Source organism: Excalfactoria chinensis, chromosome 10 (genome assembly GCF_039878825.1).
Source record: "Excalfactoria chinensis isolate bCotChi1 chromosome 10, bCotChi1.hap2, whole genome shotgun sequence".
NCBI classification, from domain to species: domain Eukaryota; kingdom Metazoa; phylum Chordata; class Aves; order Galliformes; family Phasianidae; genus Excalfactoria; species Excalfactoria chinensis.
Window position 1 is genome coordinate 13,245,844 of NC_092834.1, and position 26,395 is coordinate 13,272,238.

Genomic DNA, 26,395 nt, shown 5'->3' on the forward strand with positions numbered 1-26,395 from the left:
CTTTGTAGGTGATATTAGCTCTACATCTGCTGAAAGAAGAGTTTGAGAGTTCATATTTCAGGAACAAGTATTTAGATTATACTGAAACATGAGAATAGATAATAAATGATCAAGTTAAGCAAGATTTTAGCAGTCTCCATATCACCAGATGTTCAATTAGGTGATACAATCTTTTTTAACTGCTACACCTGAAATCTGCCCTTTAACTAAAAAAAAAAAAAAAAAAAAAAAAAAAAAAAAAAGCCAACACTAATGAATATATAATTTGTATAAACATAATTCACTGCATTCAATTCACAAAGCTCTACAGCTTAGGAGTAACACCAGATTATATCACGACATATATATTCTTTGATACTTATCTCCCATTCATTGTTTACTTTAGTGGCAGCTTAATGATGCCTACATGATGATAATCCTTGTCAAACAACCCAATGGTCATACATTTCAGAGCATGGCAACAGATTTGATGGAAGGCCAGGATCACCTGCCTGCTTGCTGACTTGCCTTCTCACAGCTGAGAGTATGTGCAAGCAGATTACTGTCTATGAATCGTTTGCAAACCTGATTACTTCCACATATTTCATTCTCATTGCAGTTTTCACTAATTCTTTTTATGGAACAAATATTTTCCTCAAGCTGACAGGATACACTTCCTTGACACAAAAGAGATAACAGCAAAAATTATAAGCTGTATGTCAAGATCTGCTGCAATGGAACACTGAGATGAAAACCTATATTTACAAATACTGGATTCCAGAGCTATTTATACTGCACTTTCTCTGTATCAGTCTTTGGTCAAGAATTTAATGAATATAATATGATCACAAATCTTTAAGTTACCCTCATAGATAGATTTTTATAATACAAGGAAACAGAACTGCAAAAGCTCTGTGAGATCATACTGAAGGTTTTCTCATTAGCATGTCTGTTTCTAGAGGCTTTATGTCAACTAAGTACAGTGAAAAAGCCCAAGACACAGAATACAGAAACATCCAATGATATTATTGGTTTATAATCACAAAAAGTAACTTCAAAGTTTAGGGGAAACACTTCTTAATACTTCATTGTGGCTGAAATACATTCTTCATGAGTGACTGAATCAAAATATCTAAGGTTTGTCTCAGTCCAATGCAGCTTTTACACTAGAGGAGTGCTACCTTCCTGTGCTCGTAGCTTCCAGCACACGGACTGGTGCGACTAGCAGCACAGCAGTAACCTTTGCCTCCCAGTGCCCATTCTTCCACATCACCTATACCAGAGTGGTATGAAGAAAATAAGAACAGATGCACATTTACAGGTGGATCATCTACGATGGGCTCTGATACAAATCCTAAATGAGGTTCAAATATGCCTCTTAACCAATAGCAGGACCCCTTAATCACTGTACGATCACATCACTGGGAGAGGCTTAACACATCATTACAACTGTTTCTCAATTCAGGCCACAGGCACCTTAAAATAAATGTGCAGCTGGATATCACTGTTTTGAAAGCAATAACCAGTTGAGTGTACAGAGATATTGATTTCTTCCCACAGCCTTATTTACACATTTGAATGACCTCAGAGGTAAAAGCTAGAGAATGTGCAGATAACATAAACATTTTCATTTGCATTGCACAGCACATTCTACTTACCTTTACCAAATCACAAGGCCGAGTACAGCAATTACAAAAATGAAAAATCATCAGGTAAATTCATTGAATCATAGTCTTATTGCTTATTCCGAGTTCAATGCAAGTTAAACTCTACTAACAGACACTCAGCACACAAGCAGAGCCATTCTTGAGTAGTACAAAGAGAGTGGTATGAACAGACCTGATGAGTGAAACACTGAGTAAAAAAGACAAGCATGTTGTAAGAACTGATCAAAACCCAAAAAACCATCAGTTGTTGAGATCTTATTACAAATACTCAGCTGCCACACTTACAGAGCTACTGATACCAAGAGTAACAGACGACTACAAAGCACAGAGGTGTGCATCTGCGGGTGGTTGCTTTGGAAGGCTCTGATATGCAGACAACATCTAGACATGGTATTTTTGCACGGTACGGGTTAAGCAACAGTGCAGAGACAAGACATTAGGCAAGGTATCAGTTCACTGAAAAACTGCCCTACAGAAAAGAGACCTTGCCAATGGAAATATTGTCTTTTTTTAAGCACCAGCAAAGGCACCTTGCCTTTCTGGTAAATCTCATTGACGGCTGCAGCTGCTAAAGGCTTAATGGGCTAAAGGCACTCTGGTAGGTAACATTTTAGAATCTATACAAAATTAGAAAAGTGTAACTCTACAGGTTTATGAATTAAATATAAAGGCACTTTTTGGCAGTCAAATGTGTATATATTTGCTACCCGAGGACAGGAAGTTAGCTAAAAGTATAAGTGAAAGAGTATAACCATTACTATTATGAATGGATTGAAGTAATTAGAAATATACATTTGAGTGCTAAAAAACATGAATGGGTCTCCAAGGGGTGGGTTCTTGGTAGAATAATTCTTCTCATGTGCACGTTTCATTGATTTGATCTGCTACTTTAAGACAGTTCAAAACACCCAAGTAAGGGTAAGCACTCAGAAAACAATGTAGCAGTCGCACTCATACTAGTTAAACACCTGCTGTCACTGCCTAGCTCTGATTATTTGTTTTTAACATTAATTTCATAATAGTAAGGCTGGCATGTTCTTTAAATAATTATTCAATGAGGAGGTGCAAAGAATGCTATCAATACAAGTTAATGCTTTCAAGAGATCATGGTTTTACAACAAACATTTTTAGAAAGATACAACTGCACAATAAATGTAATTGAAAGGATGTGATGTCTTGACGTACTCAGCAGTATAAAAACCACCTCTTTAAGAAGCTAAAACCTGCTCTAGTCAAAACAGTAACACTGTTCAAGCTTCATCTGAAGACTGACATTGCTGCTTTGAGTAGAAGAGTATTTGTTATCTGTGTCCTAGAAACCCAGACTGTCTATTTGCCACACGTGTACAGGATGCACAACAGGCTGTTTTGTAATAGGTGTAGACACAAAGACGGGCCTGAACCACCACATTGCAGTTGTAGTATTTATCTTTGCAGTTCTCGTCTGTGGAAAGAAAAGGAAGAGAGAATAAGCTGAAAAAAACAACAGCAGAAAAATAAATAACCAACACCTTTTCCTCGACCATGTAAGATTCCTTTAATCTATATTTAAATGTTCACTATCAAATTAAAATAGGCTACCTACACAAATAGCTAGTTAGGTGGTGATTACAGTTTTTCCACATTTGATCAAGATATATAAAGACTTGGATGAAGTGTAATTATCCTCAGGAATAATTTAAACAACTGGCTTAAATAAAAACGATTGGGAAGTTTCTGGCTTTCTCCACTTAGGTACCTCTCCACTTCATTTTTAGATTCCGAGGTACTAAACTCTTGTGGCAGTGCTCTGATGGCAACAGAACCTGCAAACATTCATTTTCAAGTAATGCCAAGTTTCAATAAACCACTGCTGAGTAAACCACAGCTCTCATCACAAATACTGCGATTGGTTGAAAATAACCAGATTAAAACAAAACCAAAACCAACCAACCAACCAAAACAATTGGTCTTAACATTCCCCATTACTTCTTAAGCTGTTCTGATGTATTCTGCTCACAATTTCATGCTTTTCTTAACATTCAATGGGTTTAGTTAGATTCTAAGTGACAGCTAATATTTTCATACCATTATGTTATCACTGAAACTTAGGCACCGAAAAAGACCAAATGACAAAATGCTAATATTGTTTCTAAAAATGATCCATTCTGTACAAGTCTGTTTTAAATGGAGAAGAAACAACAGCAATGCAACAGTATTGTACAACTGCACAATGCTGGCTTTTAAAGTAATTAATGTATGTTAAAGAATAATTCTTATTATTAAAGTAATTGTTGTAGAATATGAGTTCAAACTATTTCTGAATACTTGCGTTTTCCTTTCCCTAGCATTCTCATCAATGTGAAAGTCAAATCTGTAGGAGAAGAACGACTAATTTTAATGCCTGATAAACTTGATGTATTTACTGTGTAGAAAACAAAATGACACAATTTTCCTGAACGTCTTCAAAATCTTGAGTAAAAAGTGTTCAAGCCACACTGGACATTTATGAAGAAGAAAAACATTTTTTTTCTATTTATGTTCTTACATTAAACATTACACTTAATGTTACTGTTACTTATAGAACTATTACCAGACACACTGTGTGATACCTGATCTTTTGTTCTTGGTGGTTTTTTTTTCAAGAATCTGCAAAGTGAAACTATTGAGAATGCAAGGAAGTTGTATAAAAACCCCAGTTTGTGCCATTTCCACAGCAGCATATTTCTTATATTCTTGGCAACTCTGAACGAAAGCCAATTTTTTAAGTACTTCAAAGAAAAAAGAATTTTTAATCAGGAATGAAAACAAAAACCTTCTTTCAACCACAGAAAAGAGCCAAAGTTTGTGTAAAAACAAAACTCTGTACTTGAGAAAGAAAAACTCTACAACGTCTTTCTCCACTAGATGGAGCACCACGGTTAAAACACAAAGTTCCTCTACTTTACCTATTTCAGGGACACAGTCCTGTGTGTTACACGGTTCTTTTTCTTCAGGTTTAAGTTGTGGATCACAGTGAGTACTGGTTGTCATGTCATCTGACAGACATCGCACCTCTCGAACTCTAAATCCTCCTTCACAGGACTTGGAACACTGCAACAAAATACGATGTTCATGAAGGCTATAGGAGATTTTGCTAAGATAGAGACAGAAATGGGAACCTGTAAGGCACATCCATGTATATCACTGTAACCTTTTATCAACTTCTCTACTTCTGTAGATTCTGGTTTCTAACTGTAAAGTCCTTAACACAGAGGTGCAATTTCCAAAGTTCAAATACATTCTTGTCTATAGGGGGAGCAACTGAACAAATAATCACGCTAGACTCTGCAACTGAAAGCACACAAGATTGTCTCCCTTTCTGAATTTATTTGTTAGCTTCCTGTTTCTCTAATTAGACTTTTTCTCCTCTGCTTATTTAGATGTATCTTCCAAATCTACTCTTTCCACAAGGCTTGTATTCCTTATTTCAACAACTTCCTGTGCCGAACTACTTGACTGCACTGGCCTTCACTGCCCTTTTGCCTCCATTTCTATACAGTCATGAATCATTTTAATTGCTGTTTCTCTAGTGCTTGCTTATTTTCCAGTTCTTTTAGCACAATTTTTTACCAAACATTAAAGGTTTCTTTTAATTTCTAAAGAAAATATTTCTGCGTTCCTTCAAAATCTGTTTCAAAGCCAAAGACTTTTGTAATTGCCAGTCCTGGTATTTCCAAAGTCAATTATTACACAAATTATCATTGAAGCAAATCCCCTGTTCACTTGAAGAATTCTGTCTGAGCAAGGTCTTTCAGTTTTGGCTCACTGTCCAGTAAGACCTAAATGCTCACAGGCTTAATTAAGCCTGAGTCTTTTATAATTATTGAAACCATTAATTGCCCCAAAGTAGTCAGGATCTTCTCTGAGTTTTTTTGCATGTTTTTTGTTTGTTTGTTTTTCCCCCTAACATAGGAAAAACAACCTATCACTAACATAGAATCAGGTACTATAGCAAGCTGAAGTATTCACAATAATAGAGTCTTAGAAGGTTCTCTGATCTTGATGCACAGCTCTTCTGAAATTTGGAAAGAACCAGCCCTTCTGCAACAGTAAAAGAATACATTCACTTTTTTATGTAGTTACTCATTATACACCTGTACAGAATATTGTAATTATCCTGTATCGAACAACAACAGCAAAATAACCCCAACTTCTATTGTGATTTATAGAGATCTTAAAGTACTTGAAATGGAACCAAGATAGAATTTAGAGGCTATGTACAATACGATATATATAAAACCCAGCACTCTGCATTAGCCAGCCACTAAATCCCCATGACTGAAGAGGTTATGCCATTGACTCTGGATCAAGTAAAATGTCTGCTGAAGATACAAACTGGACAGTTTCAAAATCTCATATAAGGGCTCTAAAATACCTGTTCTGATCACAACTGATCCCCTGATCCTTTCTCTTCAGTTTTAACAGTAAGAAACATCACATACTTTCTACATAACGGTGTCAAAAGGAGAACAGAACAATGCATAGAGAAACCCAATGCAATTGTACAAGAAGGAGATGGTCACAAAGGCTTACACCTTTTATGGCTTTAAGATACTTCTTAGGAATAGGGACTTAAACAATGGCTGGGGTTCTCTAAGTTCCTATCAGACTCTCAGTTTTAACAGCTTCTTTCTTTCATGCCTTTCAGAAAGAATTTATCTGCTGTGTGCTCTGGATGCACATATCTGGATCTCTTGTGGTTACACACTTGCAGATTCATACTTGAAAATAAGTTTTCTAATTTAAATTATGTAACCTAAACTAACAGTAAAGAATTAATTTACAGTAACATCAAAGGAGACACTTAAACCTACATAATTTTATCATGAGAGTAATTTGCATCTTTACTTTGAAATAAACATTTACACACATCTGCAAAGTAAGGAAGAAAGATTAGGACTTCCTTCATTGGATTTATTTTGTTAAAATCATTCTACCTTCTTCTCTGCCTTCCAGAGCTGCCATTAGGACAGTCCAATAGTTGAGCATTTACTGAAAGTGGGAAAAAAACGACAATCTTGTTTCACATGGATGCGGAATTTTCTTAAGGTTCTTGACAAGGGGAACTCAAACTGAAGCATAAGCTCCACTGAATCATGAGTAAGTATGCTTTCTTTTTAGTGCAATGTCTATGCAAGATTAAGCCTTATTTAATGATTGAGAGTTTTAACCCAGTGTGGTTCCCTTTCAACATATATAGAAAAAGATGCATCAATCAAAACAAGCCACAGAAAAGCATGGCAGACTTACTGTGCTCCATTCTGTATGAAACCATTTAGATCCGCAGGGTTTGAGGTAGCAGGATTGCTGGCTGGGAGGTCTTTCCAAATATGAGCATTCGTAGGGGTTCAAAACATCAAAATTGCCTTCAGTTTTCCTGACACAAATGACTTCCCTCTGCTGAGTTCCACCACCACATTCAGTAGAGCACTGGATCAGACAACAAAAAAGTAGTGGGATTTGTTATTCTACTGTGTCCTTCAACTCGTTTCTGAAGTACTTGTCCACATCACCTGTTCCTTAGATAAAAGAATACGAGCACATACACACACATGCACTTAAAATTAATATTCATCAGGAAAACTTGTGAACCATTGCTCTCTCCCTATTTTCAATTATGTATTCAGTCACTATCAACCAAAACTCATCACCTTGTTTTAATAGGTTCTTTCTGTCAATGGTAAAATTAATTTAACTATATCCTTCCTTCAATTTCTGGTATAGGTATGACTTAAGGAGAAAGGAAAAGGGTAAAGTATTTTGTAAGAATCTACCATAAGGGATTTTAAGAACCTACCATAGGGATTTTATCTCTGAGTCACAAAACAGTAACCCAGATAACCCTTGGGTTGTTATTATTTGTATATAGCATTGCCAAAGTACCCAGCAGTCAGTTAGGAACTAGTCACAAGAAAATGCCACGGGATATAGTAATGACTTAATTCATCAAGTGAAAATGGATTATAAGTTTTAGGTATTATATATTTAACTTTAAATCTTAAAAATGGTTACAGGGGCTAAAACTGTACTGTTTGTTTTTATTCCAAGTGCTACAAAAGACTGAAAACGTATAACTATTTATTGTTGAGAAGAATAAGAGATATGGCTACAAGTGTGCTTTTGGAGAGGTGTAGAAGTTTCATTTTGCCTGTAGCTACAAACAGAAATGGACTTGAATTTTTCTAACAAAAAGAGAAGCATAACTTACTTTCTTCATAAACAGTGTTACTGCTTCTGGCTGAAGCAGGATTGCATGCACTGAAAGTTCTGGAAAGCAAATTTAACTCACACGGACTCTCACTGCACATTTAAAGGTTAAATACACAAATAATACAGTTACTGGCACTTTTAAAATGTTTTTAAAGATGATTACAGCAATACATGGGTTTCTACATTGCATAAAGGGATATGACTTTCAAAGGTTTATTCTAGACTTAAACAAGTAAATATTGTTGAGAGAGAGAGAGAGAGAGAGAGAGAGAGAGAGAGAGAAAGAGAGAGAAAGAGTGGAATTTGTGATACTGCCCAAAATGCAAGATGAATGAAAATGAATGTACCTAAATGAACTCCATACAAAGTAATGTAACTACACTTTCTCTTAACACTGGACATGTCTGTCACTGCTCTCCTTTAATGGTTCTTCCAACAGGCAGTGTCTTAAAATTCTTGGCTCTAATAAAGCACAATGCAGAACATCACCCACCAACGCTCCCTGCTCCAGTCTACTGACTGCCTGCTTTCATTGAGGTATTTAAGGTCAGGATTTGGCTGGTAGAACAGATATTGTCAGACACTGTACAGCAAATACATTGTTCCATTGCTATGCATCAAACATATAAACCCATCTCATACAAACAAAGAAGGCGAATCAGACTTAAGAGAATAGGAAAACTTGAAGGAAAGAAACTTCCTTACTCAGACCAGAATGGAGAGAGTTAGAATGACTGTATTGTACACTTCTTTCACTGACAACAGGAATGGGTACAAAGCTCCTGTTCACCTGCATGGAGCAGTGTAAGAAACATGGCTTAGATTTTACGCTATTAAAAGTGCATGTTTTAAGTCTGAAGTAACACAAACAATTTTCACTTACACTTGGAAGTATTTGCATGTAAATGTCCATCTCAGCTGTACCAGTTTAATTTCCAAGTCCTTACCAACTGGAATCTGAAATGCAGTGAGTTAACAGCATGGCCAAGAGACTTTTCCCTAAGAACTTGAAGAAATGCAGGTGCCAACTACCATGTAGCTCAGAGAGCCTATACGAAGGGACATCAGTGCCTGGGCACCAGCTGACAGCTTCTCACATTCCTCTGATTCTGACAGCAGAAATGTTCAGTAAGAATGAGAAAGAATATTGATGCATAGATCGAGGAAACTATTTACCTTGAAAAAGGAACGTCACAATACTGGCCACTAACCACATTTTGTTCTTTTCTTCAGCACAGCAAAACAGAAGGCAGCTTTTGGTTTTAGTCACTGCTATTGACTATTTTACATCTTTTGACTATTGTCTATATCCACCCCATAGATCTAGAGGATTACAAAGGATCTAACTTAACAGCTTTCCGACATCTCATTTCATAAATAAGCTGAGTCAGTAGAATAGAAATAAGAATTAAGGTAAGGAGGAAAAAAGACAGACTTATTTTCCTCAAAGTAAAAAAGCCAAAAAAAGCAGGTGAAGAAAAGCAGAGAACATTACTTCTGGAAAACACAGAAAAAAGATATCCAAGCATTCCACAGCAACGTAGAAATATCTTAGGGTACACACTGTCCTTGTGTGGGGGGAAACAAATTAAAAAAGAAAGATGAAAATGCCCATGGAAAACACACAGAGGTGTTAAATGTAAAGCTTACCTGTGACCAGCTCCCAGCAAACCACTCCACTTTACCAGCACAGGGACCATTATTACAGGGAGTTGTTTCGGAGGGTCTGTTATTGCCACAGCCTTCCAGAGGCAGACTGCTGACATGATTGGTCATACAGACCACTGAACGTGTGCGGATCCCATCACCGCATTCTGCAGAACACTGAGGAGGAGAAGACACAACAAGTAGTCAGTAGTCCATCCTCCAGAGCACATAATGAAATGAGAAGGAACAACACCCATGGAACATAAATGAACAGAACATCAATTACTTTTACTTGTAATTCAGCCGCAGCAAAGCATCTTACAGTTTTATACTAGTATCCTTTAGTAGACAACTAGTATCTGTCCTTTACGATCACAAATGAAAGAACTTGAAGAAAAAAATATTTCTTGTAGCTTTTAAAAAACATCCTTAGTTTTCCTTCCATCTTCCTGTCTGTTAATATTTTCCATTTTAATTTTACACACTTTTTTCCTATCAATTAATGCAACTGAGAAGTGACAATTTCAACAAGCAGCTTTTCAGGAAGTAGCTCTGTGAGCTGCTCCTCTGACCATTCAAGCTGTCAGCCAGGAGAGCTCTTACACTGATATAAAAGGATGAGGTGAAGAAGACTTCGAGTTAAGTGCCATTGACATCGGGGAATAAACAACAGCATTGCCCATCCTGGAGCTTTCCTACATTGCTAACTGATTGAGCACAAGAGCACAGGAAGTAGAAAATATGAACAACTGTGACAAGAAGTTTCCAAAGACTGAGGATAGCCTTCTGCAAATAAGGGTAGGGGTCACTATTTATTACCCACCATGTTTTAATTGTAAGTTATTAAGTATAGTCTCAGCAGAAGAGGTAAACATAAAGTTTATTTAAATGCAATGTTGCATGCTGTTAATACGACATCCCTATAACTAATATTTACCATTCCCAAATTTTCACTGCTAAATTTTGTAAGCATTTATTCAATAACAATGATGTGCAGATTCATATATCACACATTTCAGGATAGCATGTATACAATTCATAAATCATGCACAACACATTCCACTTATCAGGACTCTCTATGCCCTTATAACCTGGTTGTTCATGAACATCAGTGGGATAATCCACTGTTCAGGACAGCACTGAACTGCTGGCACCTCAATAGTAGAGTAATGCCCAGGAAAATGTATTTGATATTTTCTCTCTAGACCATGAAAATACAGACAAAATACATGCAGCCTACTGAAAGGTGAGTACATAATTGAATTTAAATAATTACAAGCAATTATACATGCAAAGAAAACCACAAGGAAGTATGGGAGAAAACACGCGTTTGATTGATGTGTCAGTTATTATTCTTAACATACAAAATAAGTAGTTAGGAGAAGCTGTGCATTACTTTCACAATGAACAGAACATTCTTTGTGAACCAATATTGCTCTAGGTTTTTTATTTTTTTTAATAAAAGTAAGAATAATTCTAAGGGCTGGCAATGAGACACAGAGCTGAGCTTGCTCCCACTGGCATAACATCCAATAGTTCAAGTACAGAACAGCAGATGCTGCTACCAACCAACCAATGCAGGTATTCCCCACCTCTCAGAGTCACCAGGGACTCATTGTACAACTGGCTGCAAACCAATCTTTAATCAGTTAATACTGGTTGTCTGTCTGAAACACGTAGTCATGTTATATTTATTCAACAGATATAGTAAAGAAAAATACTTCCTCCTGTCACCAAGTCAGTTTTTTGACAAGACGTTCAAACACAAGGACAAAGTCTTGCTGAAACGGAACCCTCACGAAGCTTAAAAAAGTAATTAAACTCTTCACAAGTACTTTTTAAATAATACACAATTCTGGAATAACTAGAAGTTCAGAATTTGAAGATAGTTTATGTACTCCAGCAGAGTAGGAAAAAACTGCTCACAGTTTGGAAGGACTCCTTCAAATAACTGAGCATCTCTTAAATGATTCCTATAAGTAACACAATGAACCTCATATTTCTTGTTGGTGGTGCACAACAAAAATTTTCCATTTTCATACAGAGTAAAATAGATTCAGCTCCTCAGCAAACCAAATCTGATGACGGAGAAGGTCTTTCCAAGGTAAACTGACAGCGTTTTGGAAATACTGGGATGATGTACACTGTGCTAGCACTGAACATTTTCTCCTTTATGTAAACTAAACCTAAACTAAACCTATTGCAAAATGTTCCACTCCTAGGTAAACTGATTAACTGAGCCTCATAAATGGCTGCCTTTCAAACCCACTGTACTGAAATAAGCTTTCTGCCTGTTCATATTTTATCCCAGGGAAGTTTGTTCAAATACATTATGCACAGAGAAGTATGCATCTGCTCTGCAAATACTTTTCTTATTTCTAGAGTAATTTCCATTTGATCTAATTCACTTTTCTGCTTTGCAAACAAAACTGAGCTGAGAATAAGTTTAGTCAATAAATTAATCCAGAAAATCTCCACAGTATTATGTTTTAAATGATTATGTATTAACTGGGCTTACATATCAAAGGAAATACCAAGTGGGAAGGCGTTGGATGGCCCCACCCTCAGCCATAAGATTTGACTACAGATTAGCTACCCTCAGAGGATTTATACAGCAAACTTAAATCTGAATGTTTCAGAGTTAAGGTTTCCACCCCCCACCCCAACCTTTTTTCCCCTTCCTTCCAATAAAAATCTTCCCTGTGAAAGCCATAATTTCCAAAGTTCAAGGAACTTAGTAGGGAGTGTTTGGATATTAAATCCTCTCCCTTTGGTTTTTGCAATTGACACACCCACTACTTTCAATTTTGTGCCACTCATTTGTCACATTACTACACAGTGACTGCCATAGCCTCACAGTGTAAGGCATGTTATGTTACAAAACCTGAGAAGAGCTTTCATGATCTGCAACTTCTCTTTTCTGATCCTATTATTAAAGATATTTTGTTTCACTTTCTTGTTTTAATTGGCAGGAATTCCTTCAGAAATGTTAGTCTGTGGAACACCCTCCCTAATTTTAAGGAGTCTGTCATTTCCTGTCTTCCTGGTTGTCCTTCCTTCATCAATGCAGTTTTAGAAGCTTTCCATCCCCATTAAAAGAAAAAAAGAATTAAAATGATATAAATATTCTGACAGCTGCCAGAAAACAATTTTGACATCAGACCAAGGACATGAAGACAGTTGTTGCTAACTTGAAAAACTTAAGTGAAAGCCTGAAATTTTGTCCCACCCACAGGGAACGGTCGAGCAAGTAAAAGCCTTGAAATTATGCCAGTTCTCATTCACTAATGCACCAGTACTACTCATTGCCCTCTACTGGGACAAGTACAACTCATGGGAAAGAAGCAGGAACAAACCTACCATCCAACTCTAGAGTTTTTCTAACCAGTTATGGCCAATTTTGTTCCTGTAAAACGTTCCTCAATTTGGGCAGGATTCGCCTACTACAGTTAAACCTTCACCTTCATATGCAGTATTTAAGATGTGTTATTCTATTGATGTTACACTACTGCAAAAAATGAAACTGAAAACCCATTTATGAAACATCTTAGCATTATTTGCCCTCTGAAAAGGCTGGTGTCATTACCCTCTCAGATAACAGATTTTAGAGAGATTTCGTAAGCCCTGTTTTATCAGTACAAAAGTAAGCCATGATTTCAGAAGCTCACTTCCAGCCACAGTTCCAAGACATGGGACACAAAGAACATTAACGCTGTTGGGAACAGCCCTGATTTAAAAAGGAAAAAAAAAAAAGGGGGGGGGGGGGGGGGGGGCTGAGTCTGAAGTATCCTTATGTACTGCCAAACTTCAAGATACTGTTACTTAAATGATTTCCCTTCAGAGTGCATCAATGTATATAGTAGACGCTGGATCAGAAGTCAGACTCCTGCTGTGTTTAGTCCAGCAGACCATCCTTCCAAGGTAACAAAAGCCTAGCAAATGCTTAAGACACTTCAGCGACATCATGATTGCTTCTACATATATGCACATATACGCACTGCTATTTTCCTTGTAAGTGGCTGCTAACACTGTTGCTACTTCTGTATTACTAATGAAGCCTGAAGTATTCCAGCACAGGACAAATAGCACTGGCCTTTAAAGTGGTAAGGATGCCTCACTAAGGCTGACTGGCCCTGACAAGCCTTACCTGTGGTCTCCACTTAGATCTCCTGCTCGCCAGCCCAGGGACTCTGCCATGGGTCTCACTGACCCTTCACCCTTGGAACTGCTTCCCAGCTTGATCTTAACCCCATCTCATCACCATGAGCCTGCCTAGCAATCTCTGGTCTATATCTGACTCTGGTTACTGGACCTATCCTGGATTAATTTCTCAGCTTGATCTTGGACCTGCCTCACCACCATCATCTTCTCTCTTTAGGCCTCCTCAGTGCCCCTGGCTGCTCTGGTCAACAAACGGGGTTGCTGCAGGCCTTGGCTGGCAAGGACCCTGCCATGATGACTTTCACATCATGTTTCACTTCAGGTTAGCGAACTGGACAAAGCAGAAAGGCTTTTTATCTATTTATATAAAAACCTACAGAGTGCATCTATGTACAAAGTTAATGAGTTATAGAAAGCAATCAAAACTCCAAGTCCAGAAGCAGGTTACATATGTCACTGCAGAGTCGGGCTTGAATAATTAATCCTGCTGAGAAGGCTTTTGGAGTTGATTTCTACTTCTGCACTGAAGCACCAGTAAAGTTAGTACTGAGTATATGAACAAACTTAACTTGCAGTAGGATGTAAGAAAGAGAGGACATTTTTTTTTTTTTCAGATATATTCAAACACATTCAAGGTGGGCTACAGGTAAAAAGAGAAAAAGGCTGTCAGTTTTGGGCTCTGGATGACGGCATCAGTTTGCCTGAATGAGGCCAATAGGGCAGCTATGAGAAAATAATGGTCATTGAAGTCAAAGGCTGTCCCTCCCATGTGTTAGATCCCTCAAAACAAGATGAAGGCTTATATGAGGCTCTTGGTAGGTGAAGAGATAGAGAAATAATAGAACAATAGATTTTAAAGTATTTGACCCTGGAAACAGCAATGCCTCCATACATGATATTGATTTAGTTTGATTTCTGGGAGACATGAAACAGCAGGTTATACAAATATCAGAAGTTAAATATGTTCAGTATTTTTGTGAACACCAGGTATCTCTGTAATTAACATAATTGTTCTGTAATGAAATACTAGACTGCCCTACTATAATTCTAATCTTTGCATAATTTCCAGTATTAAGTTACCCATCTTTCTTTTAAATCCAAAGATATGACAGCACTGCACATTCACCAGAGCTCTCTTATCTACCTTTAAGCAAAGCAGTTTGCTTTTGGCAGTTAGAAGTGGCTTAGAAAGTCTAAAGCAAATGAATTTTGTCAAAGAGAGATCAGCTGAGGAGAAGAAAAAACATTCTCTGTAGGTTTTGGCCACTCTTCTATCCATGTCTCCTTCAAAACTCTCCTGGCTACGCATTTCATTTTGCAAATCATAAAGTTAGTCACAAATTTATGCATAGAGAACTTCTGCTTTCATATGATTTCCACATGAAATCCACAGAAAGTGATATTTAGTTTTGTTTTCAGTTTAAATTGAAAGCAGCGGTAATAAAACATAGCAAAACGCTTGCACTAGCTTCATGGTGGTCTCTTTGCCTTTATCTTTTCAGGATCGAGGAGATTTTACTTGAGCTATGCAGATTTTAATAGAAAACTGGGAAAGAGCTGCAATACGCTTTGGTGGTCCCACCTTTGACCAGTCAACATACCCACCTCACCTGTTAGGTAATGTGGGTGTGTAGGGAATAAAGCACTAATTTTTACAAAGCACACTGTAACTCTCTAATGAAAGATAATACAGAAGTGTTCTGGAATATACTGGGAGCAGTACAGTGACTCCTTTAAAAAAATCTGCAATGCAGATTGCTTGATCATTCTGGATTTTGATTCCTGATGAATAACATTTTTCTTTCTTTATATTTATTTTGGCCTCAGAATCTCGTTAACACCTAAGAATTGTCCATACTTTGGCTTTTTTTTTTTCTAAGAATGCTGTAAATCTAAAATGACAAATAAATTATCAGAACAGACAGCAATGAGAAATGAATAAAAATGCAAGAAGAGGATGCTGCAGATAGTTGGCAGAAAACACTGATGAATCTCCCACTGCTGTAAATCAGAAGAATGCAGTTTTCTGCTTCTGAGCTAGAGGAGAAGCAATCTTTGCAGAAATTAGAGCTGTCAAGCAATCAGTCATGTGAAATGTTTGCAACAATCTCATCTACTCCAGTCAATCCAGTTTTGTTGCTGAGTTCAGTAAGGTTCACTGGCATTACTCTGCTGATTAAAGCATGCAGATTGGTGGATCTCTGCAGTTTTAATTCCATGCTAAGAGAATTATGAGACAGGAAGCTATTCTTCCACAAAAGCAGTTAAGTACATCATGAAGGTTTGCCTAGATTGCCTAAAGGTAAATAGAGTTAAAGATAATGTAGAAGACAAAGCCATGAAGCTAAATCCAATCCTCCTCGTTTATACTGAAGATACAGAAATACATATGGGCACATACAAAGTCAGATGTCTTGCTAGAGATTTTTAACCTGTACACTTTCTTTACCTTTGAAATGAGTAAAAAAATCTGTTTCAAATACAGCCTGGGAAATACGATGACATGGTATTTACGAAGGACATAGAACTTGTAATTTATAGAAAATATGTTGGTTGTTCTGAAAGCAAAGGATCGCATCTATTTCCATGGAAACTACAACTGATACAAAAAGCACAACAACACTACTTGATGGAGAAGCTACAAAACACTCTTTTTCAATATGGTCACCAGCTTTAGCTATGCATTTTTGCCAGCGATTAACAGCCTGCACACCACGTTCACAAAAGCTTTTACCTGTGGATGTGCCCCATTGTCACTGTCACCACATCATCTACTGCCTCACTGTGCTCACATCCACTGCTTGGTTTCCATCAACATTCAGCAAATGCCAGTCAATGCCAATGGGTGCATTTGTTTCTGCATGGAGAAATTAAATTCCACCCCTCTGGATCATTCATACTTCCATATCAGACACCATTTTATCAGGCTGCCCCCTGCTGTCATCTGTCGCATGGCAAACTGTCACAGAATATTGGTAGGAAGGTTCAGCCCTATTGCTATACCACCAACGTCCACATCCAGCATCATGAACCAACCGAGTAAAACCAATAAAATAGGAGGTGTTACTTTTGGAGCAGCCCCCATGCAACAGTTTGTTTTATAAGGGTAAACAGCTTTTGGTTATCAAATTGTGAAATCTGAAATGCCAGCAGTAAAGCACAGGGTCATTTTTATGCTCATATACTGTTTTTCTTGATGCTTCAATAATTAACCAGATCTCTTTGGAAATACTCCATTCATCGCATAGTTCTGTACAGCCAACTTTGATCTATACTAAGCTGAAAGAGAAAGCATGTATTTAGCCCACCTCTGACAGGTCTCTGGAAATCTCTACTTGCTGCATAAGCACCAGTAGACATTAAGTGTTTGCAAAACAGGATCAGAAAAGTACGAATCAGGCCCTCTCTTACGTCTGTAATCCAGTTTGTGTTCAACCATTTTCAAGCTTGTGTTCTCAAAAGTCAAGATAGGTTCTTTTAGCTCTTATTTCTAGCCATGGCAGTAATGTCAAAACACAATGGGAAAGACTGTTCTGTGGTATTTACATCTGGGTCTTGAAGTAAGCATGTAATAAATCTCACAAAGAAGGTCTGTTCTTGTGAGATTTCCACCACAGTTTTGCAGACTCAACAGGTTTGAACAAGCTTTCTTTAACCATCTGAACTTTTGGCTGCTTATCTGAACCTTCTGTGGGCTGCCCATCACTGATCTATGCTTACTGCTGAAATGTGGCTTGGCTTAAAGTATTTTTTACAGAACTGTTTGGGGAGATTACACATACAAAGGCTGTACAACTGGGAACGCCCATTTCCACTCCACGACAAAATTCTCCTATTCTGTGTCTTTCAACAGACATATTGCTCAACAAAGAGAGAAGTCTGATCCCAGAGAACAGCCGATGAAAGGCACTGTAAGACAGCTAACAGAAACTCCCTGGCTTTGCAAAACTTTTGGCTGCTCCTACATCGCACCAGCTTTCACTGGAATCACAGACATGAAATGTTCTTGCATGTCCTTATTAGGTATGTATAGAAGATTCTGCACATTCCAGTGCTAATCTTATTTTTTTTTATTATTATTTCTTTTTTTTGCTCTTGAAATGAGCTGTTTCTTCCATTCTTCTTTTTGAATCAAACTCCAAACCAATTGCTGGCAGAAGTGATGGTGAATATTGCCAGCTACAGTAGCAAGCATTTGGAAGTAATTAATTTGTTCACTTATAGAAGCTAAGAAGGTAAAAAAAATCCATTATTTACTCTTTGACCCTCAGACATTTGCTGTAAGAAAAAACTCCGGTATTTTCTACCTGCTTTACTTCTACATCTCATTTAATACATACAATTAAGCATAATAACATTCTGCAATTTCAACCTTCAGCTACAAAAAGTTAATTCTGCAGCATACAAAATGTCAGTGCAGGATAACAAAGAAAAAATGGATTCTAGAAAATTCATTGGAATGTGTGTGCTTTATGTGGTAGAACTGCATTAGCTGATAATGGTAGCTGCAAATATTTTCCCTCCTCTCCCCCATAAGTCATTTACTCAACAGTAAAATCTTTTCCATTTCCACTAATATCTATAATTCAATGGATACCTTTCTGCCATTGCTATGCGAGAATGTACACTGAGTGAGTAACAACTTGGACAGAAAGCTCAAATTATAACTGCAAATACTTACTACTCTATTAGTGTGGATTTTTTTTTCTCTATATAATGTATTTGAGTTGTCTGGAAGTTGAAAGTTCTGCAGGTCTCTAATTTTAGCCAAACTTGATCAGTCTTTTCATATCAGGTACGGTTATGACTTGTGAAGCTCCTCACCCTTCTCTACATCTGAAAGGTGATGCAGATCTTCTGAGCACCCAGATTTGCACATTATCCTGGATTTTGGAGATTCTACCAAAATGATATAAATAACGAATCTGTGAAGTTAAGAAACCTTCATGTTTCCATGAGTGAAATTATTTACCTGCCAAAACAATCAGTCTAAGAAAAGGGAGATATAATCAGGATTTCATAAAGAGTGAAAACTTGGCATGTGGATAGATGAAATCTGATATGCAGTCATCCATGAGAGGGACCAAAATACCGATTTTGTCTTAGCTCAAGTTCATCAGCCTTTTAATGAAAGCATCTGAGTGCCTACACTGAACAACTTCTTGTAACCTAGACATGAAACAAGGCACATCACCACTCTTAGTACTGTTTTCATGCTCAGAGTCAGACTCGCTGGAATTAAAAAACATCTATATTAATGAAATACAGAAAGTCTGAATTCAACCTTTCCTGAGTTTGTGAAGTTGCTCTCCTCTTTTAAAAGCTATAGGAAAATTGTTTTATGATTTCAACTTGAAGCCAGACATCAGACCTCAAACCTCCATCACTTATAGAAACAGTAGGGAAACTCCTAAGATCTGAAGCTTAAGACTGGGGGCTAAGCAAGGCAGAATGGTAAATCTCATCTCACTCAGTATTTTGGGAAGTTCAGACACAGACCGAATGCTAAACCCAGATGTTCAGCCATGCACACACAATCTATGCATTCTTGTATCTAACACAAACTCACAGTGCCCTTGAGGCCCTTGTTTTCTGTATGTTCTTGCCTGCTCTACAGATCAAAGACAAACATGCAAAACATGTCCACTCCTTCTATGGCTACATACATTTATATTTTTTTAAATTCTGATGCATCCAAGTTGTTTCAGAAGATTCTGCAGTACATAAAGGCAATGAGAAGCCTTACCCTGTCGCTCCATTCTGTAAGAAACCAGCTCTTAGCACAAGGTCCCATGTCACAGTTCTCAATATCATTTGGCCGCAGCTTCATGTTACATTCCTCATCATCAACAATATCTCCAAGGTTGCTGACACATTTCACATCTCGAGTCCTCTGCCCCACTCCACAGGGTACTGAGCACTGTAACGAACAGTAGGTTGCATCAGGACTCACATCATACATAGCTCATTTACTCCTAATAATATACCCAGAGAATCATCTTAGATTTAGGAATGGGGAAAAAAAATGTGTTAGTAGTTTAAAAATCATATTTTCAGTCTGAGCATTCTACTGTATACTATGTAGATACATTTGAAAAACATAAAATCAAATCCTATCTCCCATGAGCCGCACTGTATCTGATCAAAATGAACTGCTGGTATTTGAATAACATATGATGTATTCTCAAAACTTTGATATTGGTCTACACAGATACAAAAGTAAAGAAATGAAAAGAAAAACATCTTTTGAATCCCTGTTAAAAGGTAAGGCCTTCTGCTCTCTTTTCTTCACCCAGTGGGAATTTTACATGGTCCATCTACCCACATTTCAGAAAACATGTAAAAGTTTCTTGCTTTGTTTCTTGTCTAACTGAAAGAGGTTTGTTTATCACTACACCTAAAACGCCAGAGTATTTTCCTTGTCTACACAACAGCCATAGAAGTATCAAGGATGCTTGTCATGTTGGCCAGAACCTCTGTACACAGCAAAGTAAGAAATTAACGCTCAAAATTGTATTATTCACATTTATCTGAGAACCACAGCATAGTCTCAAACCAATTACAGTTACAGCAACTACTGACTGTCTCTATACTTAACACACACGTAAGGCTAAATCAGCCCTCTAACTAAACTGCATATGCTAAGAAAATCCATCAGTTCTTCACCACAGGCAAACCTACCAGCCTTCTTCCAATTTAATTTCATACAGTGTTTTTAAAAAGTGATCATTGTTCAGAAGGTTTAAGTGCTTCCGTACACAGATATCTGTATGTTTTGTTCCATACAATCATTCTTTCTCACCTCTTGAAAGCATTGATTGTCACAATCATGCAGTTTATTTCTGAACTAACATTTCCAGGGCTACTCACATTCTGCTTCCTTGCTTTAAAGAAAACCAAATTTAATTTTTAATTGCTGATACGTGTGAGAAAATACCTTTTCTTTTCTGAGGTTTTATGCTCCAAACTAATTAATCTCACTTACTGAAGTCCACTCTGTCCTAATCTGCCATTCACTGCAGATCTTCAGCTGGCAAGTGCTGGTGGTCTCTGGTTTCTCCAGGTGATGACAGCGGTACTGCTGAACTGTCAAGGTACGGTTGGCATATATTTGCCTACACAAGATCTGTCGATGCTGCATACCAAGGCCGCATGTTTTACTGCACTCTGACCATTCCCCGATGTCCCAACTAAAGGAAAGGAACAAAAAGGAACAAAAAGAAAAACAAAACAAAACAAAACAAACAAACAAAAAAAAGAGGGCAGCTTTTTCAGTTAAGGCTCATAAGATTCATCTAATACTAATCCCAATAGTACTCTAAGGACATGATTCTAATTGAAACAACACTTAAAACTTCGCATGCAAAGCAATCACTTGTGAAGATAACATTCGATACCTACAAACAATCTGGCTGCAATGGATGGTACTAATAAGCATATGTTTAGATTGTATGATTCATGGTTTCAAAGCATATTACAAAACATTAAGTTACTAATAGCTGTGTAGTTTCATTGTATGTTTTTTTGTTTTAAAGAATCATCTATAATAGATATTTCTACCGTAATGATACCTTCACAAATTTAAATCATATTGCATGTTTTTTTTCTGAAATCACAAAGACAACTTATTCCATAAAGGCATTCATTCATCAGTAAAACTGAACTGGGAAATGATCAATGAATACAGAATCACAGAATGGTGTGGGTTGGAAGGGACCTCAATACCATGAATCTCCAGCTCCAGCTCCCCCCCTGTTGCAGGCAGGGCCACCAACCTCCACATTTAATACCAGACCAGGTTGTCCAGGGCCACATCCAACCTGGCCTTGAACACCTCCAGGGAGAGAAGAAAAACATCCCTAGATACACTTTTCTAATTACAACACAAGTTTCACTGCATTTCTTTCATCTTTTTGTATAAACGTTACATTTTCCCTGTTCAATTTTAGCTTCAGGCATAACACACAAGGAAGGGAAATATCTGAATAGTTTAAACATTTCGTTTTAGAACTCCTGTGGAGAATGAGTGAAATCCCTGTGCCCTTCCTAGTATTTATATTTTGATATAAAAAATTTACAAATAAATATTATTTTAAAATAAATATTTACATATCTCTGTTTATAGTCTTGATATTGATCTCTAAAAAATGAGAAAAAAAAAAAAAAAAAAAAGGGGGGAATCAATATGTGTTGTCAGAAAGAAAAAGTTGAGAAAAATGATTTATGATAGAAAAAATCTCCAAGTAAGTAGCTCCAGAAGAGTCACACCTGAGTCTGTGACACGGGGAGCTCTAGAAGCAAGGGTACCACTGTTAAATCCACACTTTGAGCTGAGCTGAAGAACTTATTAATTCCAGAAGAGAGGTCATGTTTATGACTGTTGTGAGTTCTGTCAGGTAAATCTAATCTTTAAATATAACACCACAAAATGAGCAGGCAGGTACTAGAGCTCACTGATCCTCCATGAGGTGATGTAACCTACAGAGCCTCTTCTTTAACAGGTATTTGCAGAAGGCTGTCACTTGGTATAAAAAAGGTTCCCATAAAGAGACCACAGGTATAGTGTGTGTGACTGAATAACCACACAAAACTGAGAAATTACTGGGCTCACTTGGTGACAACTTCCCTTTTGACTTCTCTGAATGCTACTGCTACAAATAAAATGGATGAAGACAAATCACTAAAGGAAAAAATATGCTCTGTGCTTCATAAAGTTAGGTGCATGGTGCCAAGAAGTTCAAACTAGTTTCCTACTCCAGATATTCTCCTGCAAAACTGCAATGACACTGGATTATTTCACTTGACTTAAACCACAGTATCTTACAAAGCTGGACATGGGAAGATGTTGCAGGCCTCCTCTTCTGGAATAGGTTTGGTGCTGCTGTCACAGTAATTCTCAGGAACTTCCTCATGTGTGACTCTGTTGACACAGTGGAAAACTGGGTACTGGGACCCTGAAATGAAAATTAGATGATACATGGCAAAAAATTCTGCAATATAAGCTGTTTATAGCAATAGAATCTAAAACAGATGCAGAAAGGAAAAGCATAACATGTGCAGCCTAACAAGAGGAAATCCACACTAAGTTTTTATCCAAAACTTTCAAATGTACATGAAAGCTGTACTGCCTATGTTGTAATATTAAGCAAAGTGTTCAGTACATAGACAGTACAGCACTGCATTGTAGGGAAAGCTAAGAAAACATCTCATTTGTGTTTCAGCAACATTCAAGGAAGTAAAGATATATCTGATGGAAGCCCTGCAGAACTGTCCTGTAAAGATCAGAAAGCTGTTGACAAAGAGACAAAAAGCATGAAGGGTGTATCAGACAAAAGCTGGAGAAGCCAAACTGAAGTATAAGGAATGATGAAGAGCACTGAGGAAAGCTACTGTGTATCAAAGGGTGTAAAAGAGCAGCCTGATAACAAGACCCAAAATATTTACCTCCAGAAGCAAACGCTGCGTTCCCTTTTAAATTATGTAATTTGTACTTCAGTTCTTCTTAATTTTTCTATTTCTGCTAATTTAAATGAAGTGCACTTCATAATACAGGTTCAGTTTTCTGTTTGTAATTTAACAGAAAACACCAGACCTAGCAATGCTTTGTGTAGCTATGCTGCTGAATTGCTGACTATCCACACTACTTCTTCCCTCTTAGTTTCTCCTCTCCTGCACCGGAATTCTGCTGTATCTGTTCTATTCTCTGTGAATGCTGTATGAAGCACTTACCTTTCCCACACGTAGTGGTACACTCAGTTTTTCCAATCTGCTTCCAGTTGTATTCTCGGTTTTGTCTCGATAGCTGCACAGCAGGCACCTGGTTTTCTGGCTGATGAGAAGGAAACCTTCCTGGCTGAATCACTGGAAAAGTCCCAACCGACTGTCCAGTGAGAGTGTCTGTCTCCCTATGCAAATCCTCCTCATCATGATTTGTACTTTCAGGCATTTCTAACTGACCATTCAAGGGCTCCCCTGATGATGAAAAACATGTTGGAAAAAAAAGGAACATAATGAACCTCATGTGCAACTATCAGTCTGTTTTCATCCACCAATAATCAGTACATTGGAGTATCATTAAACATGAAAGCAGCTTTTATTTCCTATGCAGAGACTTCCTAATACTGGTCTATGAAGACTGCAATGCTTTAAACTAAAACAACCAAGCCTTAGCCAGCAAACACATTAAGAACTGAAGACTCTCCGACCACACTGTAAAAATAATGCACCCTGTCAACATTTTCCAAAGCATTTTTTCTAACATACTCTGCATTCTGTGCCTCCTCAGATCACAGTACAGCTGTCCTTCATTACCTACAGACTGCATAAAAACTTAGAAATTTGTCAGGGCATGAACAGTAAAAGTTGAAAATTTACAAGTGAGTTTTGTCCTACTGTCCTTCAGAACTTCCTATTGGTAAACACAGCACCTCTCCACAGCACAGAATCAGGAGCATAATCTGTCCAAATTCTAGCCTGGGGTGGGACCAGTTTTATGTTTCATCCTCTTTGGTTGGGATAGGAAAGTGAAAATGATAAGGATTGTTTTAAATTAGCTCAAACTCTGAAAAGAAAAATCGGGTATGGTCTCAGGAACGCTTTATGGAAAGCCATAGTTAACATTTTAAGAACAAAACTATTGCTGAGAATAGAAATCCATGATGAGATTCCCAGCTACTCAGGTCAGCAGAAATTCACTTAAGTTAACAAATCTATGCAGACTTCAATTTCAGTGAGCAGGGTAAAATCCTGGTCCTTTCCCAAATTGTTTACACTGAACTTAATGGTACAGATTTCTCCATTAGTTTATTGGGTAACAGAACGTGCTAAGTAATATTAAATAGTGGCATTTTACCTGGCCTCCTGTGAGCAATCAACTGAGGACTGATGACATTGTCTCCTGGAATTATATATTCATAATGTATACCTGGGTTAGGCTGCTGATGTATCATCTAAAAAGAAAAACAGCCGAATATTCACTCCTTCCAATTGTTATATTACTAACGCTGAAAAATGGACTTCAACTGATCAACTGTGTAACGTTATTTACCATTGGTCATTACAGAAATAATGCCTAATGATCGTGTTTAAAAGTGAAAAAAATAAGAAAATACAGGTGATTGTGTTTGTAAACCGAGAAAGCTTGTGATGGCAGATAAACTGTTTCTCTAAACCTTCCAGGTCTGACAGGCTGTAGCTGAGGGTCGCTGCAGTAGGCAGGGCCCACCCTGGCCTGGGCAGTCCTGTGGTCACCAACACATGGACAGGAGGAGCTTGGCAGATGCCTCAGGAAACATGAGCAAGGAAGAAACAAAGCAGCGAAAAACAAGTGTCACAGACTCTGACCTACAGATCAAGCTGCCTTTTTTAAGGTTTATCAGATACATCCGAACAGAACACATGCAAATCAAACAGTTTTATCATCATGCAGCTACCTCTACACCACTCAGTGGTGTCTCAACAACCAGCTAGCTAAGTTACTAACAGTATACTACTCTCATCATATGCATTACTCGGCAAAGCTTAAATGAACAGATTATAAAGGTCCACATACTTGTCAGGGCAACCAGAGAGTGCCTGTACACCCTTCCTGCATTCTTCCATGGTCATCTGCTACTAAATGAAGATGCAATGTACTTGCAGACACAGTCCTTTCTCCCTGCTTTACAGCAGGCCACAACAACTCTTTCAAGTGTTCCTTATGAACACAGGTAGGAATTTAAGCTTTGCTGCTTTTAATATGAAAACAAACACAAGTGTTTTCAGAAGGCTGCTGCACAAACCCATGCAAGTTGACGTGAGCACACCTCAAAGGCAGTTCTTGTGTGCTTACATAAGCAGACAGACATAATAAAGCCTAAGAAGACATGATTTTATCAAAGTTTTAAAAACAGGCAGCAGAGTAAATATATAAATAAAATATAAACATTTATTGCATATATTATACCAAATATAATGAGCCAAAAGGGAAAGAATCATGCTATGCCACTGGCTTTATGACCTACAATAGATTTGTGCCTCAGGCTTTCAATAATCTGTCACACCAATTAACACCAACTAAAGATGCAGACATTTCTTTTTCCTTATCCTAGAATCACTTTTTCCTTGCCAAGTATAACAGCTAAACCATTCTGTAAACTATGTCCCTTGGAGACCATCTACTTTAAACCATTTGATGATGCATTATCTGTAGCATTTTCTGTAAGGGCTGGTCCTTCCAACATTACTTTGTCATTTAAAAATACACCCTTTTTGTCTTCAGTGCTGAGAGAACCGAGCACTGAGGAGTTGGCTGCCGAGTACCCCTCACCTTCCTGCATCAGGGCCCCCTTCTAAAGATGGTTCCAGGACCAGCTTCCCAATTGTTTCCATGGTTTTTCCGCCACATTTCTCCAACAGCTTACAGGCACATTACAGAGAGCTTAACTAATGAAGTCCCTACGAAAATATTGTAATAGCTTTCCCACAATGAGGATGAAATTATAGAACACTGTTGCTTTTGAGTCAGTGGACTGAAGTCTTTGTAGCAATGCAGGCCTCACACTTGTAAAGCATTTCTTAAAATCTCGCCAATGAAATCCACTGCAACTTATTTTATTTTATTGAGAAAGGAAGAAAGACTGCATGATCTCAGCAAAGAAACAACAATCCATTTGGAGTTCTCATCTGGAAATCTTTTCATTTTTCTACACAGAGTAAAGATGTAGACTACA

The 26,395-nt window shown here is 37.6% G+C and overlaps 1 protein-coding gene across 2 annotated transcripts in view; it reads right to left on the reverse strand.

The window, feature by feature from the left end:
• Window positions 1-259: 259 nt before the first annotated feature.
• The window catches only part of THSD4 (thrombospondin type 1 domain containing 4), a 243,174-nt gene continuing 217,038 nt past the window's right edge, over window positions 260-26,395 (reverse strand). For both annotated transcript variants that reach the window (XM_072345424.1, XM_072345425.1), the window contains 9 exons: window positions 24,538-24,634; window positions 23,415-23,657; window positions 22,510-22,639; window positions 20,671-20,875; window positions 19,432-19,605; window positions 9,528-9,701; window positions 6,918-7,097; window positions 4,574-4,718; window positions 260-3,090 (listed from right to left, as the gene is read on the reverse strand). In XM_072345424.1, coding sequence (XP_072201525.1) covers window positions 2,948-3,090; window positions 4,574-4,718; window positions 6,918-7,097; window positions 9,528-9,701; window positions 19,432-19,605; window positions 20,671-20,875; window positions 22,510-22,639; window positions 23,415-23,657; window positions 24,538-24,634 — 1,491 coding nt within the window. In that variant the 3' untranslated portion in view covers window positions 260-2,947. The remainder of the gene's footprint in view (window positions 3,091-4,573; window positions 4,719-6,917; window positions 7,098-9,527; window positions 9,702-19,431; window positions 19,606-20,670; window positions 20,876-22,509; window positions 22,640-23,414; window positions 23,658-24,537; window positions 24,635-26,395) is intronic.